The sequence below is a fragment of the Prosopis cineraria genome, unplaced genomic scaffold, assembly GCF_029017545.1.
Source record: "Prosopis cineraria cultivar Desert tree isolate PC_DT_omini unplaced genomic scaffold, ASM2901754v1 PC12, whole genome shotgun sequence".
NCBI classification, from domain to species: domain Eukaryota; kingdom Viridiplantae; phylum Streptophyta; class Magnoliopsida; order Fabales; family Fabaceae; genus Prosopis; species Prosopis cineraria.
Genome location: NW_026555343.1, coordinates 2,898,410 through 2,919,993, shown reverse-complemented (window position 1 = coordinate 2,919,993; position 21,584 = coordinate 2,898,410). Strand labels below are relative to the sequence as shown.

The following is a 21,584-nucleotide window of genomic DNA, read 5'->3' as shown; positions in this document are numbered from 1 at the left end:
ATCACAAGATTGGAGGACACCCCCTACCAACTTCATTTTCTTTTTTTTGGCCAGACCTACCAACTTCATTTCAATCCTTTGTATGTGTAATGAAATTTCAGAATTTTAAAGATTTTGATTAAAATTAAGTTTAGTCGAGGGATCTTCCCTGAAATTTTTCCTAACATAAATGTCTGCAACGCCATGCACGAGGCATAAAGATTCTTCATCATCTTCAATGATCGCCGCAAAAAAAATGCAGAAACTCTGAATGTGTTAATAAACTATAACTATGAGCTGGCAGATACAAATAGTAGAGAACTTAAAAGAAGACATCGATCTACAGGCACAGAGCTATATGTCTGAGAACCTCATGGCGATGATGGTGCTTTTCTTGGTGGTGATGGTAATGGTGGTTGTGATCAGTAGCGAAGATTCAAGTTTCGTCTTTAATGGATTCCGATCAGCAAACTTAACTGTAGATGGTCTTGGTTCTGCGTCCTCTAATGTCCTCCTACAACTCTCTCATGAAGCCAAGCTGCATATATATAGGTCATTTGTTTTCACTAACACTTGTTCTTTCTCTACCGCCTTCGTTTTCGCCATTAGACCTTTCTATCTACCGAACTCTGGTTGGTCATGGAATGGCTTTTGTAATTTATCCGACAAAAGCATCCTTTCATCTTCACATGTTGCTATGAAGAAATATGAAAGGGAGATTACAAAGGGAAAAAAAAAAGTGAATCACAGTCAACTTTCAATTTACATAAAATGGAGGGCTTCAATTTTTTTTAAAGAGGTATTATATTGTTTTTCAGATGAATTACTAAAAATAAGATTATTTTTTTTAAATGTAATAATTTCCCCTTTTTTTGGTTGGGTGTTTTGAACATGAAGGGAAGGAGTTTGAATAATAAAATTGAAAGGGGGATTGGGGTTTCTAAAGAGAAGGATACATTTTAATTATTTGTCATTTGTTTTTTTTTAAAAATTAAGTGGGTTGAAACTTACAAAATTAGAAAATTTTCTAGACTCATAAAACGTTCTTATAGAATACCAACCTTTCTTTTAAAACTAAACGAAAACTCGTATTAAAATCATTCTCCTCCGGATCTTTCCAGTTTCCATTATAAATTTCATTGAATTGGGTAAGAATAAAATCTCTCTTCTTACCTCCCTTCCCATCTTTTCCATTAAAATCTCTCTTCCCCTCTATTAAGTGCCACTTTTTAATATTTAAAATGTAAATATAATTTCTTAAGACTTTTTATGAGATAATTTAGGGATTAAAGATTGCTTAAATATTGCAATTCGAATTGACTCACATTTCAGAAATTGAGAGTGGAGGAAAGGAATTGAGCGAATCACTAATTATATCCCCTATATATATATATATATATATTATCAGAATATCCCCTATATCTATGACGCTTCGAATTTTGAAAGACCTCAAACGCTCAAATTGATCTTTGTTTCTAATTAATAATTTATGAATTAATACATTCTATTGACATGATATTCATTTTTCTATTATCTTTTTCTCTTTATGCCTTTAGAAAAATTATTGAATATATCGATAACTTATGCATGATTAATCTTGCTATAGATTTTACATTTTATAGTGATAATAAACTTTGTATTTATATATTATTTAAAAATAAGATTCATCCAAGACTTATAAAACATTTAATGATCCAGAAAAAGAATTGAAAAAAAAACAACAGAGAAAATTCAAACTTTGTTCAGTGATTTGGAGAGGGTCCCCACACAAAGAAATTTTAAATCCAATTCCATCTTTTTCTACGTTAGTCCGCTACATAATTATGAATGTTTAGGATGTCTCTTGGCCGGGTCCGGTCCTACCCGGTCAAAATGAAGCAGGGATGGACCAATACGAAAACTGGTTAAATGGATTAATATTAAACTTTAAGATGGCCGAACGTTTTTCACAATACGACACTGACACGTATACAAGCAGACAATTCTAACTTTGGTTCAGATGAAATTCTGACCGTTCACTGAATGGTGAGAGATAGCAAGCCAGCAAGAACCAACCAAGAAGTCTCCCTAGTCACCGACCATTGGACCCCAGCCACGCCATGCACGAGACCAAAAGATTCTTCATGATCTTCAATGTTCGTCGCAAGAAAACGCAGAAACCCTGAACGTGTTTATACCTTACACCTATAGGCTATGAACAGATACAAATAGCAGAGAACTTAAAAGAAGACATTGATCATCTAGAGGCAGCCATAGCCCATATGTCTGCGAACCTCATGGCGACGGTGGTACTGTTTTTGTTGGCGATGACGACGGCAATAATGGTACTAGTGAGTGGCGATGATACAAGTTTCGTCTTCAATGGATTCCGATCAGCTAATTTAACCATGGGTGGCGATGCTTCTGTTAACTCCAATGGCCTCCTCCAACTCACTAACGAAACCAAGATGCATGTGGGCCATGCATTTTATCCCAGTCCACTTGTTTTCACCAACACTTCTTCTTTCTCTACCACTTTTGTTTTCGCCATTAGACCTTTTTATCCAGCTGTGAGTGGTCACGGGATTGCTTTTGTAATTTCTCCAACCAAAGCATTTCCAGGAGCCCGTCCCGGCCAGTACATAGGCCTCTTTAATGAAACCACCAATGGTGACCCAACAAACCATGTGTTCGCAGCGGAATTCGACACCATGCAGACCAGCGAGTTCGGGGATATTGATAACAATCATGTCGGAATTGATATTAACGGCTTGAATTCAACCATATCTGCTCCTGCCAGTTATTGTATTAATGGGTCTCACTTTCAAAATTTGAGCCTTATCAGTGGCCTTCCGATGCAGGCTTGGGTGGACTATGATGGAGGCAGCAAGCAAATTAATGTCACCCTAGCTCCAATCAATGTTAAAAAGCCTGAAACTCCATTGTTAAAGTTGTCCCTAGATCTTTCTCACGTCCTAACCTATTCCAGTTATGTTGGATTCTCATCTTCGGCGGGGTCGCTCTTAACTTCTCATTATGTTCTCGGTTGGAGCTTCAAGCTCAATGGGGTCGCTCAAAACCTTGATGTCTCCCAACTCCCAAAGCTACCACGTATCATTGGAGGAACAAAACAATCCGTGATTTTGTCAATTGGGTTGTCTCTGCTATCACACTGTTTACTTTTTCTTGTAATTTCATCTGTATTTTATTACAGGTACAGGAAAAGGAAATTTTCAGAGGTTGTCGAAGAGTGGGAGCAAGAGTATGGTCCTCACAGGTTCAAATACAAAGATCTTTACATTGCCACAAAAGGATTCGGGGAGAAAGAGCTTTTGGGTTGTGGTGGGTTTGGGAAGGTGTACAGAGGGACAATGCCAGGTTCGAAAATCGAGGTTGCGGTGAAGAAAGTATCCAATGAATCCCGACAAGGCGTGAGGGAATTCGTTGCAGAGATTGTGAGCATCGGTCGACTTCGCCACCGAAACCTCGTACCTCTTTTGGGATATTGCAGGCGAAGAGGTGAGCTTCTTCTGGTCTACGATTACATGCCAAATGGAAGCTTAGATAAATATATCCATAACCAACCCAGCGTGATATTGAATTGGGCACAAAGATTTAAAATCATCAAAGGCGTGGCTTTAGTGCTACGCTATCTACACGAAGAATGTGAAAAAGTGGTGGTTCACAGAGACATAAAGGCCAGCAATATCATGCTAGATTCAGAATTAAATGGAAGATTAGGAGATTTTGGTCTGGCAAGATTATACGATCATGGCAGTGATCCTCAAGCTACACGTGTGGTGGGAACTTTCGGGTATCTGGCACCAGAGCAGGCAAGAACAGGGAGGGCCAGGACAAGGTCAGATGTTTATGCTTTTGGTGCTTTTCTGCTAGAGGTTGCGTGCGGAAGGAAACCCATAGAACGAGAAAGTGAGGAAGAGAGAGTGATTTTAGTAGATTGGGTCTATGGGTTATGGAGTAAGGGTGAGATTATTGAAGCAAAGGATGGGAATTTAGGAAGAGAATATTCGGCAGAAGAGGTAGAGTTGGTGTTGAAACTTGGACTTTTGTGTTCAAGTTCAGAACCATTGAGGAGGCCAAGCATGCGTCAAGTGGTGCTGTATCTGAACTGGGAAGTGCCTTTACCTGATATGTCTTGCTTTAGCTTGTATTCTTCTCGAGGGTTATCATTTGGCTCTCATGGCTTTTGTGATTCCACTGCCTGCGTTCCATCTTACTTTGATAAATCTGTCTCTCATTGTTCAGTTGTCGAGTCTTTACTCTCTGGAGGTCGTTGATTCCTTACAAAAGGACTCGTGATCATTTGATATGTAAAATCAGCTAGCCATGGCTCTAGAATTGCGTGACCGTAGAGCGCATCTTGGCTGTATTATTTGTTTTTGATTGTTTGTATTTTATGCATTTCATAAACATTATACTCCGTCTGTACAAAAATATAACACTTTTTTTAAGAATTTAATGTTAAATAAATGTAAAGTATTTTTAATTGTACAATCATTACTTTTTTTTTAAAGTATGCTCATTGAATAAATCACTTTATATTTATTTTAGGATGAAACACCCTATTAAATAAGGGTAAATATGAAAAGATAGGGTTAGTTTGAAAATAAATAACTACCTTACTGAGAATGAGATTCGATAAAAAATACCTTATATTTTTAAATTGAAGGAGAACATGATATAGTATATTTTTTAGCCAATATATGCTAGGTTTTTTCAGTTATTATAAAAAGTTATTGCTATTTAAAAAAAGAATAAATCATCAAACAACACATATATTAAATAAACTTGTCAAAAATTACATATCAATTGATTAATTTTTTGCTAGAACAATTTGCTAATAAGTTGTATGTATAATTAGAATCTTTTGGGCATTGCATATGAGGGATTTGGGGGACGTTTGTTTTCAACTTATTTTATGAAAAAAAAATTACTCATTCCGTTTAAAAATATAAAATATTTTTAATCAAATTTTACCTTTCAATAAAGTAGTTATTTACTTTTAAACTAATCATATCTTTTCATATTTATCCCTATTAAACACCTTATAATAAATATAAAGTCATTTATTAATAGGAGCACTTAAAAAAAAGGCAATGATTACACTTTAAAAGAATAAAAAAGTTTTATTTTTTTTATTTAATTCATAAAAAATGTCTTTTGGAAAAAAATATTTTATAATTTTTAATAATATTTTTTTAAACTTTTGAAAATAAGCAGAATATGAAAAAAACAGATTTTTTATTATTTAGTAAGATAGTTTAAGTAGTTTTTAAAAATAATCTAATATGATAGATAGAAGATAATGTTTTAAAAAAGGTAGGATACATAAAAGTATCAAAAAAATTTAACATAATTAAATAATAAATCATTTTTATAAAATGAAAATAAAAAATATATCATAAAATTTAAAGATAACTAATTAATAAGAAATTTTTAATTATTGTAATAAAAAATAAATATATTTTTTTAATATCTCTGCAGAATAAATTTCTTTTTATAAAATTTTTAAACTATATAAAAATCACTTATTGTTTAATTTAAAAAAACTGGCTCTAGATCTCAGTAAGTTATAAGCCAAATCTCACAACTACATCAACATTGTTTGTTTGTTTTTAAGTATATATATATATATATATATATGCATGCATGCATGCATGCATGTGTATGTATATGTATGTATATGTATCAACACGTTTTGCTTTTAAATTGGAAATTTTCGAGTCCTAATGGGGGTGTCTGTCACGAACTTGACAAGTTATTAGATAAGCTCTACAGTTAATTAACTCTTATATCTTTATTTATTTATTCAATCAATTTACACTAAAATGAATATTTTGTATATATCAATAAAAAATTGAGATTACGTGAAAACTAAATATTTTTGGGAGAATGACAAATAAGGACATTGTTAAAATATTAATGTCAAGTTAAGATTTTTCAACTTAATGGAAAGTTTTATCGAATTGTTATACACTACCAATTTTATATGATAGTGAATGTTGAGCTTTGACGGAATAACAAAAGTATAAAGTTAGAGTAGCAGAGATAAAAATGTTGAGATGGATGCATGGATACACACATAGAGACAAAATTCCAAATGAGCAAATACGGGAAAAAGTAGGTGTGGCACTTATTGAAAAAAATGGTAAAAAATTGTTTGAGGTGGTTCGGACATGTATAAAAAAAACCGGGAGGCATCTATGAGGAAAGTGGAATAGATGACCTTGAGCCCTGTTAAGAAAGGTAAAAGAAGACCGAAGAGAACACTTCTGAAAGTTGTTGAGCGATACTTTTTAATTAATATATTTTTAAAAATTTAATAAATAATAGAGCACAATGCGTCACATAATCATGTAACCAACCTCACTAGTAAGATAATGCTTGTTGTTGTTGTTGTTGTTATCAAGTTATGATCTTTTTAATACTGACATTCATAAATTTTAGTACTCTTTCTATCATGTTTTAGTACTAAAACTCTTAATTTAATATTAATAATTTTATAAAATCTTTATTTGTCATTCTCTCAATATTTTAAGGCATGAATTCAAGGTAGAACTAGTCCTCTCGGCGAATTTTTAGAGAGCAGATATTTCTCGGGGGAATGACTGATCTCAGTTTTGTTGTTTTCTTTCCTTGAATAGCATGGACTAGTGAGGCCCAAAAAAATAGTAGGTTCTGATGTGTTAGCCCAACAAAAAGAAAATGGGCCTTGTAATTTGTACATAACTCCTTCCTATATATTGAGGTCATGGAAAATGAATAGTAGAAGAGATGAGTCGTTCATAATATTAAAAAGAGAACAACTTTTTGTATGCTGGAAAGTAAAAGGCAAAAATCAATTTTTCACTCCCAGTTTTCTGCAGTGAAAGCTGGATTTTATAGTTTTTTTATTCCATCACAAATATCATCATCACCCTCTCCAAATTAATTTGAATGCCCGTTGTGTGTGATCCTGTAGATTTATAAAGTCCAATAGCGTGCCTGTTAGTTGCACTAGATGATACATCTCTATACGTGAACGGAGTTACTGTGCAAACTCAATTCAGACTCATCGCAAATTCACCATGGGAGAGACAGGAGAAAAAAGAAAAAAACAGAGGAAAAGACTTAATGCTGAAGAACACAGGGAGGTGAATCTGTTTCACACTTTTGTTTTTCGCTTCTAAATTGCCTACATCCGCGGGAGTTAACTCATCCTGCATGCATACAGTAACAATAACTGTCGTCACACTAATTTCAAAGAAATGGGGAAAATTGCACACGACCCTGTGCATATTACTATTTTAATCCCAGACCTTTCCATATTTCTAGTAAAGCCACATTCTTTAATGTAAGCTTATCTTTTAACTTCATCCACCAAGGATAGATATTAACCCAACAGATTCACGTATCAAACCTAATATATATATATATATATGGAACAAATCCTTGTTACAGTAAGTTGAACTATATTCCCAAGAATGAAGGAGATGATTTATCATCCGATCTTGCAAATTATTTTTAAATCAAGGCATAAGAAAACTTGGGATCAACATTCATGAATTACGTAAAAGAGTTCAATTCTGAGCCTTTGGCGGTGGGAACTTGGAAGGAGGACTGACTTATGTAATCAGTCTCTCAATTTTATTTTATTCCTTGACTGAATGGGATAGATGTGCATTGTGGGCCCCTCTTCATCATTTTGAGTCGTGACACATACTATCGTACAGAGTCTCCCAACTCCATTTCCATGAAACCACCATGAGAATTCACACCAATTTCACATAACTGCCCATCTATCCCAATTCATCACAACTTTGGAGTTTGAAGAGAGGATGCCAATTAAATTCAAAAGACCGAGTCTATAAGATCCTTCTCAAGAATCTTATCTTAATCATGAAATGGACCAAAACCAGCCCTTTGTTTCTTGCCCTTCAAAGCAATCATTGCCTGCAAAAGGAAGAAACTTTGATTCTATTTGTACAAGGAATATACAGACAGCAGATAATTCCAGAAATATATCTGTGATCGTGAAGCTTGTGGCTCTGGTGTTTTTGCTGTTGACATCCATGGCACAAGTGAATGGTGAAGATACAAGTTTCATTTTCAACACTGGGTTCTAATCAGCTCATTTAACTATGGATGGGCATCCTGAGATCACCCCCAGTGGCTTTACTCTAACTCACAAATGAAACACACAAGGCAGCTCATGCTTTCTACTCCAATCCAATAGCATTCACTGACACATCTTCTTTCTCTATAATTTTGTTTTCGCCATTAGATCTGAATACCCAACTTTGAGTGGTCATGGAATGTTTTTCTAATTTCTCCTACAGAAGCACGTCTAGGTGTTTTACCCAATCAATACTTGGGTCTCTTCAATGACACCAGCAATGGCAACCTAAAAAAACCATGTGTTTGTGGTAGAACTCACACATCCAACCAGACAGAGAGTTCGATGATATCAATGATAAACCATGTTGGAATTGACATTAACAGCTTGAAGTCCACCAATTCTACTCTTGCAGGATATTATGGTAAGGGTCTCAGTTTTAGAACCTGATCTTATCAGTAGCCTTCCAATGCAGGTCTAGGTGGCCTATGAGGAGGTAACAAGGAATTAGTGTCACCTTAGCTCCAATCAACATTGAAAAACCTGAACTCCCATTATTAACGTTGTCCTAAGATCTTCTCAGATTATAAACAATCCCAGTTATGTAGGATTCTCTTCCTCAACTGGGTCTATTTTAACTTCTCATTATGTTCGTCGCTGGGGTTTTAAGCTCATTGGGGAGGCTCAAAACCTTGTTATTTCTTAACTCCCCAAGTTACCATGACTTGGTGGGAGAAAATTACTATTTATAAGCCTGCTAATTGGGTTACCTTTGCTTTCACTCTATTTGATTTTTCTTGTGAGTATATCTATAGTTTATTATATATACAAGAAAAGGAGTTTTTTAAGATTCAGGAAGAAGTGGGAGCAAGAAATTGGTGCTCACAGGTTTGAATACAAAGACCTCTACGTTGCCACTAGGGATTCAAGGATAAGGAGCTTCTAGGAGCCAGTGGATTTGGTAGAGTAGATAAAGGAACAATGCCAAAATCAAAAGTTGACATTGCTGTGAAGAAAGTGTCGCATGAATCGCAGCAAGGCATGAGAGAATTCGTTGCAGAAATTGTTAGTTATGGTCATTTTCGGCACAGAAATCTCGTATCTCTTTTGGGATATTTAGACGAAAAGGAGAGCTTCTTCTAGTCTATGACTTCATGCCAAATGGAAGTTTTAGAAAAATATCTCCATAACAGCCCGATGGACCACTAAACTGGACACAAAGATTCAAAATCATCAAAGGAGTAACTTTGAGATTGCACTATCTACATGAAGAATGTGAAAAAGCGGTAATCTACAGAACATAAAGCAAGCAATGTTCTCATAGATTCAATTAAATGGAAGATTAGGAGATTTTGGTCTTGCAAGATTATACGACCATGGCAGTGATCCTCAAACCACATATGTGATCGGGACATTAGGTTATTTAGTACCGGAGCAAACAAGAACAGGAGAGTTTATGACAAGGTCAGATGTTTTTACTTTTGGTCTTTTTATACTTGAGGTAGTGTATGGGAAAGGCCCATAGAGCAAGTGAATGAAGAAGAGTGTGATTTTGGTAGATTGGGTTTATGAGTTATGGATAGGGCTGAGATTATGGAAGCAAAGGATGAAGAATTTAGGACAGAGTATTCAGGCAGAAGAGGTAAGAGTTAGTATTGAAGTTAGGGCTTGTGTGTTCAAACGTCCAACCATTGAGTCGACCAACAATGCGTCAAGTTGTGCAGTATCTGAATTAGGAAGTTTCCTTACCAGACTGTTGAAATATAGGGGGTGATTAGTGTTAATCACCTAGTTAGTTGATATCCTAAATCTATATAAGAGGATCATATGATTGTATTAATTAAGGGGGTTTCATTGCACCTTCAAGAGGAAGTTAACATAGGCCTTCACCTCAAGTTAGTCCAAAGTAGAGTTTGAGAATCACCAAATGGGTAGATTAGTATGATAAATCCTTCAAGTGAAAGATTAATTTCCTATAAGTGTTTCATTTCTATTAATGAATATTTGATTAGTTTTCTCTTCATCATTTTCTCAACATGGTATCATGAGCAGGCTGGTTTTGGGCTTTGAAAATCAAGAATCAAGCATTCAGTCCAAGATGCACTAAAATGGTCCATTTTCAAGATGACTTCCAGGCGCACGAAACAATGTGTTTTCAAGATCTGGGCTAGATGGATGAGTCTGTTATAAGTCAAATCACTCTCTCTGTCGTTTCTCTTTGTCAAAGGCATGGTTCAAAAGCAAAATCTATAGTCCTTCATTCTATTGTTTCTCTCTTTCTTTTCAAGAAAACAACCTTGGCATTGTCCAATACCCATTTCAACAACAAAAAGAAGGATGCATCCTTGTGGGAGGTTGCTCGTCATTAGCTCGCCCTCAAAAAACTAAGGATATGATTGGGACAGATCATATTGTCATCAGAGGCAAGTGTCCAAGATTCCTTACCCCATTGTGGCAAGATGGTGGTGGCAATTTAGTCATGGCTTTAGTGGTATGGAGGAAACGAATCTGAGATTGAGGAGGGTAGGCTAAGATTAAATGTCACAAGTTAGTTTTCTTCCACATTTTGGCTTGTTAAGTGTTCTAGATATGTTAAGCGCTTTGAATCAGCAAATTAAGATCTGACTCTCCAAGATTGTTATTTACGGTCACTTTGAAAGAGAGAATGAATGACATCTCTTCTCTGCAAATGCTTATTTTTCTAGATTAGAGGATGCATGGTTTTTTGAATTTGTAAACAGAGAGGGATGATCAAAACTGGGATTCTACATCTCAAATTCTATTTTAGGTTTGTTGTAATTTCTTGCTACTGTGTTCAAAGGATAGTCAAATGTTCTGAGCCTAGGTTCTCAATGTAAACCCAGCTATGGTACAAAAGAAATTAGAAGAAGCTAAAGTGTTTATTGTCAGATTTGGTGCTTTGGGATGTGAGTTCCTAAAGATTCTTGCGCTAATGGGTGTTTCTCATAGAAGTCAATAGGATACTGGCAAGTACTAATGATGATGTCATTAAGAAGAGCAACCTAAGCCGTCAATTCCTCTTTCATGATCGAGATATTGGACAAGCTAAGTCTATTTTTGACAATTAAAGTTTCATGATAGTGGTATTGATTTGAGATCGAGGAACAATGAAGGCAATGATGCTTTCAAATGATTAGAAAGATCAAGAATTGGCAGCAATTTTTTGTGTGATGTTGTTGGTCTTTAGATAAGGATAATTATAGGTTTGTGACTAAGTTCTATGCCAGCAATTTTTGTAGCCCTATGCAAGATGTTGTAGATTCTGCAGAACTGGTGCTACCACCAGTATTATATTTGGCCTTTCCTAATGACACAAAGAGTACATAGATGCATGTATACTTCTACAGAAATATATGAATGGGATGGCAAGCTCAGTTGCCTCAGGCTTCTCATTTGGAAATGAATGAAAAGTTGTCATGTGGACGTGAATTGAGGAGTCTACAAGAAGTGTTGTGTTGGGCATATCGAAGTTTCAGTGTAAGAACTTTGTGAAGGTCAAAGATGAAGTTGAGAAGACTTGAAGAGAGAGGAATGTAACAAGGCAAGCTAGTAAAGCTCCTCAAAAGGAATGGTTTAATTTGTATTGTTCTAATTGACCAATGAGTTGTTTATATTCCAATTATATTTTTGTTCCCTCCTTGTAATTGTTGTTGGCAAGTTGAGCACCTAGAGTTAAAAGAGGTGTCAACTTGAGGGGGGTGTTGGAATATTAGGGGTGATTAGTGTTAATCACCTAGTTAGTTGATATTCCTAAATCTATATAAGGGGATCATATCATTGTATTAACTAAGGGGGTTTCATGCCACCTTTAAGAGGGAAGTTAACAAAGGCCTTCACCTCAAGTTAGCCCGAAGTGGAGTTTGAGAATCACGCAAATGGATAGATTAGTATGGTAAATCCTTCAAGTGAAAAATCAATTTCTATCATATTGTTTCACTTCTATTAATGAATATTTGATTAGTTTTCTCATCATTTTCTCAACACAGACATATCATCATCTTTAAGCTTATGTTCTACTTCGCCAGGGTTGTCATTTGAGAATCACCAAGGCTTTTTTGGCTCTACAACGTCGTTCCTTCCATCGTGTGTTGACCAATCTCTTTCTCAATGTTCCAATGCTGAATCACTTCTCTCTGGAGGTCGTTAATGCCTTGGCATGTGATTTTGTTGGAGCTTTCTATTCCTGTTTTTTCCTATGGTTTTTTTTTTTTTTGGGTTTCATTTTCAGCAAGTTGAATTCCCGGCGTTGTATTGGTGAAACTATCTGTATTGCTTTGATTAGTAGTAGAAATAGCCCATAGTTAGTTTTGTCAGCGATGAAAAGGAAAAAAAAAATTAACTAAAAAATTTATATACAAAATGAATACAATCCAAGATCCCTGATGGACATTAGACAATCATCATCTTCTCATTCGATATGCGAGAACAATGTCTAATTGGGCCAAAATAATTGTAGTTTGTCGGCAAATTGTATTTATACATAAACCCTCCTCCACACAAAACTTCAAGCCGCCGAATCCCACCACAACCACCACCGGAAATCCTTTCCTTCGCCGCAGCGTTTCGTTGAACCCCTGACCTTCTAAGAGTGTTTGTGCGTAGATCTTTTGACTGGTCAGGATGTGTCCACGTAACTTCATGCGTGGCATAGCTCCTCGCACCGAATCAGACCCATCAATGCACGCTGGTTGATGGCTTAGCGTGGAGAATGAGAACTTAATGGTTAAATCTCATAGTAAGTTGATTACGAGGAAGCCTTGATCGGAACACCATGTATAATTTTTTCTTAAATTTTTATTGGCTGATATATATAGGCAACTTGACATGTTACCACCACTCGTCTAGACTGATTTAAATTCTATTTTTTAAATTGTTATTATCAATGATGATCTTATAAATATTTTGAAAATGCTTTTAATATTTTTATTTAATGTATAGTTATCTTAATATTTAAATTTAAAATTTTAAAATAAGTTAATTCAACTCTTTCAACCACTAACTACCCCAAAACCATGCATAGATAATTTACACAGCCCTGCCTGTGCCTATGAGCTTATAATTTTAGACAATTATTTTGAAAAGGCATCATGTTATGACATCATGTTATGACCAGGAACGAAAGGATTTTTTTTCTAGTGAGCAAATAAAGAAATTGTATACTCCCTCCACAAAAATATAAGATATTTTTTAAAAAATATATTAAAAAATATAAAGGTATTTTTAATCTTTTCAGATGTAATCATTGCCTTTTTTTTTAAAAATGTTTTATTGATAATGACTTTATATCTATTATAAAGTGTTTAATAGGAATAAATATAAAAAAGATATGATTAGTTGGAAAATAGATAACTACTTTATTGGGATAAAATTTAGTTAAAAATGCCATATATTTTTGAACGGAGAGAGTATCATATTAATATAATTTATTAATCACATATCATCAAATTAAGTTGTTTGAAGTTATGATTGAACTAATTCAAAAAAAGTTACAATTGAACTAAACCTTGAAAATAAAAGGGTCAATTGGAATTCGATTTTTTAATTAGCTAGAGTAACGTTTTAAGTCTTAGAGGTTGTTTGTTTAAGATTAAAAAATAAATTATTTTTAGATAGTTTAGAGATTTGATGAAAAGAGATTTATTTTTTAGAGACTTTATAAAAAAATATAATATTTTATGTTTAGTTATAATAATAAAAAAGTAATTATTAATTAGTTTTTTAAATTTTATAATATCTTCCTTGATTTTTATTTTATAAAAATAATTTATTGTTATATTATTTAAAAAATTTATTATATATTTGCATATCCCTCCTTTTTAAAATATTTTTTTCTATCTATCATATTAGATTATGAGTAGCTTTTTAAAATAATCAAAATATGCTTTTTTGAATTCTGATTTTTTTTAAAACTTCAAACAAACACCTTACAAACTCACAAAATAATTTTTAAAAAAATAGGTAATTTTTTTCATGAAATAAGTAAAAACAAATGGGTCCTCAATCTAAAAAGTTCACATAAATCTAGAAAAGTGACACTTCAAGATTTAAGTAAAAAAATCTTCTAAAAACATTAAAAAATAACAATCTTTTATAAATCAGAACCATATATCTAATTTCTAATTATTTAAATTTTTTTTTATAGTGGAAGGAGTAGGCTTCACCGATAGCAAAATTATTTTCCCGTAAAAAATTATTTGACATAAGCATAGTTGTCCAAATTCTAACTATTAAAAATAAAAAAGTTAAAGAAATCTCACATCTAAAAATAAATATATATTAAAAATATATAAAATTTGAAATGTATTCAACCAAATAACTTAAGTTATTTTAATAAAATAATATCTTCAACATGCTTATATTAAAAAATTTAACATAATATCAAGAGCCATTCAATTGTAGACCAAAAAAAATAAGAAAGAAAGAAATAGAGAAGGAAAGATGAAGGAAAAAAATAAGAGACTGATAAAAAGGAAAGAGAGAAAAGAAGCAGAAAAAAATTGAATTGGCCTAAGGCTTCTTATTCTTAAAAAAAAAAAAGTATAACTACAGGTAAAAATAAGAAAATAAAAAGGAAAAAATAGTAAAAAAATATTAAAATAAAAAAATTAAAGAAGTCTTATTTCGGAAATTAAAATATATATTAGAATATGTAATGTTTGGATGTATATTATTTTATTTTGATAAAATAAACTATGCATAATTAATAAAATAATTAACACAAACCTCACTTCTTCTTATTTTTTTTTAATTTATTCCTACTTGGCAACTAGCAAGTAGGCGCCAAAGTCCAAATACACAATTACACACCCCATTTGCCACAATTCAGAGGCCTTCAATGGCGGCTCTCATCATCTCTGGAGAATTGAACATAAGCTTAAAGACTTGGGTGAATTACAATGTTAATCAAAGATCATATAAGTTTAAAATTAAAAAATTCATTATATTTAAAATATGAAAAAAATTAATCATTTATCCTTATAGTTTAATCATCTTGTGTAACTCAGTTTTTTGACTCGTTATAACTCGATTTTTATAGTTTTGATTTAATTTATTACTCTTTTACTGTAACTTTTATAACTCAATTCTTATAGTTTTAATTAGCCATTTAAAATTTTTTCCTTTTATTTTTAAAATTAAAATTATGTTAAAATTTAGTACAAATATTAATTTTAAATTAATAAAACTATTTATTTATTTATTTTGGGATAAAGAAGTAGACTTGCTACCGGCTACGTAACCATACAAGAAAGCTTTTAGTGCAGCACGGGAAAGCCAAATATCCTAAGTAAAAGTTTAAATTATAGTTGTTATAGTTGTCGCTGCTTCTTCATATACAAGTGATGACACTTAAAGGATTAATTATCAATTTTTTTTTTTTTGAAATCTGTTTGAAAAATAGTAATTTTTCAAAAATTCAAGCCATCCATTTGATCCAAATTGTTTCGCTTTCCATACGTCATAGATCATTTGACCATAGATTGAGTTCACATGTTTTCACATAATAACAAATCAAGTGTCATAATTTCAACCTCAATCATATCTTCATAGTTCAAAGCAGCCAGCGAGGGGCACACACCTTCCCCAGTTGCGCGCCCCCACTCAAGATGACTTTCAATGGTGGCTGAACAAATAATAATACTTTAATTAATCCCTGATTTTTTTCCATTAAATATTTATTGGTAAATCAAATAACTCTATAGACAACGTCATCCTTCTGGGGTCTATATTACTAGTTATTCTATCTGAGCTATCTAGCAAAAATCAGAGAAAGAAGAAAACCTTTCGTTTCGAAGCCATGTCTGTGAAGAAGCTGATGGCGATGATGCTTTTGGTGGTGGTGATATCAACGGTACAAGTTAGTGGTGAAGATACAAGCTTCATCTTTAACAATGGATTCCATCAGCTAATTTAACCATGGATGGTATTTCTGAGATCACCTCCAATGGCTTGCTCCGACTCACCAATGAAACCAGGCAAGAAAAAGGTCATGCTTTTTACCCCATCCAATGGTTTTGAATAACTCTTCTTTCTCTACCACTTTCGTCTTCGCAATTAAATCAGAATACAGAACTTTGAGTGGTCATGGAATCGCTTTTCTAATTTCCCCAGAAAAAGCACTTCCAGGTGCTTTACCCAGTCAGTACTTAGGCCTCTTCAATAACACCAATAATGGCAATCGTACAAACCAAGTTTTCGCCGTAGAACTGGACACCATCCTCAGCAGTGAGTTTGACGATATCAATGATAACCATGTTGGAATCGACATTAATAGCTTGAAGTCTGCTATCTGCTCCTGCAGGATATTATATGAACAAGTCTCAGTTTCAGAATCTGAGTCTCATTAGTGGCCTTCCAATGCAGGTCTGGGTGGAATACGATGGCGGAAAAAAGCAAATCAGTGTCACCCTAGCTCCGATCAACGTTAACAAAACCCAAAACTCCACTGCTAACGTTGTCCCAAGATCTTTCTCAGATTATAGACAATCCCAGTTATGTCGGATTCTCATCTTCCACTGGGTCTGTCTTAACTTCTCATTATGTTCTTGGCTGGAGCTTCAAGCTCAATGGGGAGGCTCAAAACCTTGCTGTCTCTAAACTGCCGAAGCTACCACGACTTGGTGGAAGAAAACGATCTATGATTTTGCCAATTGGGTTACCTCTGTTTTCACTCTGTTTGATTTTTCTGGTGAGTTTATCGATAGTTTATTACATATACAGGAAAAGGAAGTTTTCTGAGATTCAGGAAGAGTGGGAGCAAGAATATGGTGCTCACAGGTTCAAATACAAAGACCTCTACGTTGCCACGAAGGGATTCAAGGATAAAGAGCTTCTAGGAGCTGGTGGATTTGGTAGAGTATACAAAGGAACAATGCCAACTTCAAAAGTTGGGGTTGCTGTGAAGAAAGTGTCGCATGAATCTCGACAAGGCATGAGGGAATTTGTAGCAGAAATTGTTAGTATCGGTCGTCTTCGCCACCGAAACGTCGTACCTCTTTTGGGATATTGTAGACGAAAACGAGAGCTTCTTCTAGTCTACGACTTCATGCCAAATGGAAGCTTAGATAAATATCTCTATAACCAACCAAGAGTGACACTGAACTGGAGACAAAGATTTAAAATCATCAAAGGAGTAGCTTCGGCATTGTGCTATCTACATGGAGAGTGTGAAAAAGTGGTTGTGCACAGAGACATAAAAGCAAGCAATGTTCTCCTTGATTCAGAACTGAATGGAAGATTAGGAGATTTTGGTCTTGCAAGATTATATGATCATGGGAGTGATCCTCAAACTACACATGTGGTCGGGACGTTGGTTATCTAGCGCCGGAGCAGACAAGAACAGGGAAAGCGACAACAAGGTCAGATGTTTTTGCTTTTGGTGCATTTTTACTTGAGTTGTGTGTGGAAGAAGGCCCATAGAGCAAGTGAATGAAGAAGAGAGTGTGATTTTAGTAGATTGGGTCTATGAGTTGTGGAATAGGGGTGAGATTATTATGGCAAAGGATCAGAATATGGGAATAGAGTATTGCATAGAAGAGGTAGAGTTAGTGTTGAAACTGGGTCTTTTGTGTTCAAACAGCCAAGCATTGAGTAGGCCAAGCATGCGTCAAGTAGTGCAGTGTCTGAATGGGGAGGTATCTTTGCCTGATTTGTCGTCTCTAAGCTTAGATTCTGCTTCTCCAGGCTTATCGTTTGGGCATCATCAAGAGTTTCCTGACTCTACTATGTCCTTTCCATCATTTGTTGATCAGTCTCTCTCTCACAGTTCTTCAGTAGCTGAATCGCTTCTCTCTGGAGGTCGTTGATTCATTCCATGCATACATGATATGTTAGAGCTGCTTATGTTATCTCTTGTCTTTCTCTTTTTGTCTTATTTTCAGTTAAATTGAAACTCACATGAATCCGGGCTCGTTGGCGCCATTGCCAAGGTGTTGCTGTTAACGTATTGCATAAATTAAACCAATGGTTCCACTGCTGTTTGTGCATGTGCTCGCGTTTCCTCAGAGTCTGTAAATTGTAGAATTAATTTGCTTTAATCAATCCCAGTTTTATTCATTAGATTTGTTAATCCTTGAGATTAAAAGTAATAATAAATTTTTTAAATTATCCAAAAAACAAGTATTTTTGGCTAAAATTGTAAAAGAAAATTTGATTTAAAACACTGTTTACCCATTTATTAATTTTTTTTTTTGAAAATTCTACATGTATAAAAATTATTTATAAGACAACCCAATTATATAAATTTTGATTTATAAAAATATATAATTAATTATAAATTTATATAATATTTTAGTAAAAATATAAAGTTCTTAATTTTTTTAAAGGAAAAAAGTAAAGATTTTAACATTCAAGGAGTTAAAAATTTAATAGATTAAACTATAAAGATTCTATTAAAATAAAATAAATTACAGAGATTTAATTTAAAATTAAGAGAAATTACAAGAATATAAAAATATATTTTCTCTAAAAATATATATAGAACATATCTAATGTCTTATATTTTAGAGTGGAATTTTTTGAAAACGTTTTATATTGTGTCTAATTTATATCCAATCAAATCAAAACAAATAAATTTTAAAATGTCAATAATATCAATAATAACAACTTGTTATAGAATAATTAATATATAAATGACTTACATATATTAATTTATTAATTTCAAATAATAATACAAGGTTGAATAATAAAGTTTTTCTCTTTCATTAATACAAGATGACCACTTATTCCACTTTTGTTTTGTTTTGTTTTTTCTAATAATTCAGTGAAAAGTATTTTATATAATTTGGGATATTTAATAATTGATTAATTTAATATTTAATAATTGTACTGATTTATAATTAAATATTCCATCATTTTTTCCTGCAAATATTATACTCTCTCTATTCAAAAATTAAAGTATTTTTAATCTATCACTTCTTATATGGTTACACCTATTAAACACCCTATAATAAATATAAAATTATTATCAATATGGGAACTTTTGAAAAAAAATGATTACTTCTCAAAAAATTAAAAATATTTTATATTTTTGAACATTCAATTTTTTAAAAATATTTTATATTTTTTAATGGAGGGAGTATATACTAACGCCATTTGCCCATTTTGCCTCGTCGTTATCCTTCTAGAACCAAGACAACTGTGTATCAGATATATAATTAATAATTTTTACATGAAAAATGAGACGTAAATTTCAATGTATCGAATTATAGTCAAAGGACTTGCTTAAAAAAAATGAAATGACATCAATGACTTATAATTTAAATCAGTTTGATTTGCATGGCTCTTGACTACTGAACTGAATTTAATTTCCCATCCATTGTTTCTAACACTTTCCTTCACACATTTTCTAAAGTATGATAGAATGAAAAGTAAACTCCCCATTTTCTTTGCAGGAATGACAATTCTGAAACATCCAGTAGGCAAGTCAATTTTCACCAACCATATCGATTAATTTAAATTATTTTGTTAATGTTCAAAATTTTACTTAATTTTCAATCATAGTTTAAATGATTATCAATTACTTTTTTGAAAAAAAAAATCCTTAATTATTAAACATATGTCTGTTGGCCTCTTTTCTAACAACCTAAGTCATATAATGCAAGCTTACCAAAGATAAACCTCAAATACTTGGATAAACCTGATTTGTAATGATGTGGTTATTTTGGATTCTTTACTACAATTCTCCAAAATGTGATAAAATGATACTCTTTTGAGTTCTGTTTATTAATGTTATGAAACCAAATTAATCATTGAATTGGACAAAATATTAAGTTACGGTTGAATAGTCAAACCATGATATGAAGTGTAGTTCAACTAATCATAAATAAATTAATATATTTTAAATAATATATGCTTAAAATAAAAGGAAATAATTATATATAATAAAAATAAATTTTTAAATTTTAACAAAATAATATAAAATAAAAAAGATATATCCATCAATATTTCATCGTTTTACTCCAAAATATATATACTTATTTTATAATTTATAATTGAAAAAATTAATCTTTTAGTCCTCCAACTTTTAAATCACTTATAACTCAGTTCCTCAACTATGACTCGTTGTGACTCAGTCCCTCAACTGTAACTCGCCTATGACTCAATCCCTCAACTTTTGAATCACTTACAAATTAGTCCCTTAACTTTTGTTAATTTTTTTTTCATGTTAGCTTATATCTCACATTAATGAATAAGAAGAGGATATTTTAAAATAATATATAAGCATTTTTTTATTCCTCTTATTTGATAAAAAAATTTTAAAAAAATTAAAAAATAAGGACCGATTTATAAGTAAATTAAAAGTTGAGGGACTAAGTTACAGCGAGTTATAGTTGAGGGACGGAGTCGCAGCGAGTCATAGTTAAGGGATTGAGTTACAAGTGAGTTAAAAGTTGAAGGACTAAAAGATTAATTTTCCCTTTATAATTTATAACTTTAAAATATATACATATATACATATTCTATACATTTTTATTGCATTTTTATTCATTTTTCTCCATTTATCAATGCTTATTGGATATAAATATTCATAAATTTTAGTTATAAATATGAATTAAAATTTTTAAAATAAAAAAAATTAACAAAATCGGTTCAACTAGTTTGTCCACTGATTTCGCTGGTTTTTACCGGTCCTCATAATAAGCAATTTTATGCTATAGCTGGACCAAACTTAGGACAAGTTTCCAGTCCAACTAATTGAACCGCTTGATCTAGTCCAATCCTTATAATACTAGTTTTCATAAGAAGTTACTCATTAGGCTGATAGTCCTTAATATAAGACCCTTTATAAAGTTTAATAAAATTACATTTATAACTAATCTCCAAAAGACACTCTTGTTTCTTTGTAATGGCTTTTACATTTCTGATTTCTCTCTATTGATTTTTACTAGCCAAAAAATAATTTCAAAAAAGGATTAAATAATAATTTGATCTCCTAAACTATAGCTCTAGGAGCATCTAGAACTTTGAACTCATTTTTTATATAATATTTTCATTTAACTTTTGAAAATAGTTCAATTTAACCATTAACAAAAGTTAATTTAATCGTTAGTTGATTTAAAAATAATAAAAATTATAAAAATTATAAAAAATGACCAAGAAAATTATCGGTTCTATCATGAAATTTTTTGGGTTCATGTTTGTAATTTTTAGATATTTTTTACAATTTTATTAGTTATTTTTTTTATAATTTTTGAGTTTCTTGTCTATTGTTTTCTAAAGCTACATTGCACCTTTTTAAAAATTAAAAAAAATATTGTACAAAAAATAAATTTAGGATTCCAAACACTTTAGGACGTATAATTTAGAGGTCAAATTATCTTTTAACCATTTAAAACATTGTAAAATTTTTTAACATTTAACTAATTTTTTCTATCTAAGAAGACTAGTTAATAGAACTCTATGAAAACAACTGGAAGGGAACAGCAAGCAACATGCTCCATAAGATTCACAAGGCCACATGTAAAGAAATACGCAAAATTGCCCACTATCA

General features: G+C 32.4%; 2 protein-coding genes and 1 pseudogene across 2 annotated transcripts; all 3 read left to right on the top strand.

The window, feature by feature from the left end:
* Positions 1-2,240: 2,240 nt before the first annotated feature.
* LOC129289664 (L-type lectin-domain containing receptor kinase IV.1-like) lies at positions 2,241-4,401 on the top strand. Its single transcript, XM_054926472.1, has one exon. The coding sequence runs from the start codon at positions 2,241-2,243 to the stop codon at positions 4,254-4,256; it is 2,016 nt and encodes a 671-aa protein (XP_054782447.1). The 3' UTR covers positions 4,257-4,401.
* A 3,461-nt stretch (positions 4,402-7,862) lies between these two features.
* On the top strand, positions 7,863-9,599 carry LOC129288283 (L-type lectin-domain containing receptor kinase IV.1-like; annotated as a pseudogene).
* Positions 9,600-15,856: 6,257 nt separating this feature from the next.
* LOC129287965 (L-type lectin-domain containing receptor kinase IV.1-like) lies at positions 15,857-18,078 on the top strand. The gene is given in 7 exon segments (XM_054924264.1): positions 15,857-15,990; positions 15,993-16,094; positions 16,097-16,379; positions 16,381-16,522; positions 16,524-17,400; positions 17,403-17,492; positions 17,495-18,078. Coding segments are annotated over 7 exon segments (1,998 nt in total). The 5' UTR covers positions 15,857-15,890; the 3' UTR covers positions 17,899-18,078.
* The last annotated feature ends 3,506 nt before the right edge of the window (positions 18,079-21,584 follow it).

Bases quoted from the DNA above. Each gene is read 5' to 3' on its own strand.
- LOC129289664 (XM_054926472.1), top strand. From the start codon at position 2,241: ATGTCTGCGAACCTCATGGCGACGGTGGTACTGTTTTTGTTGGCGATG.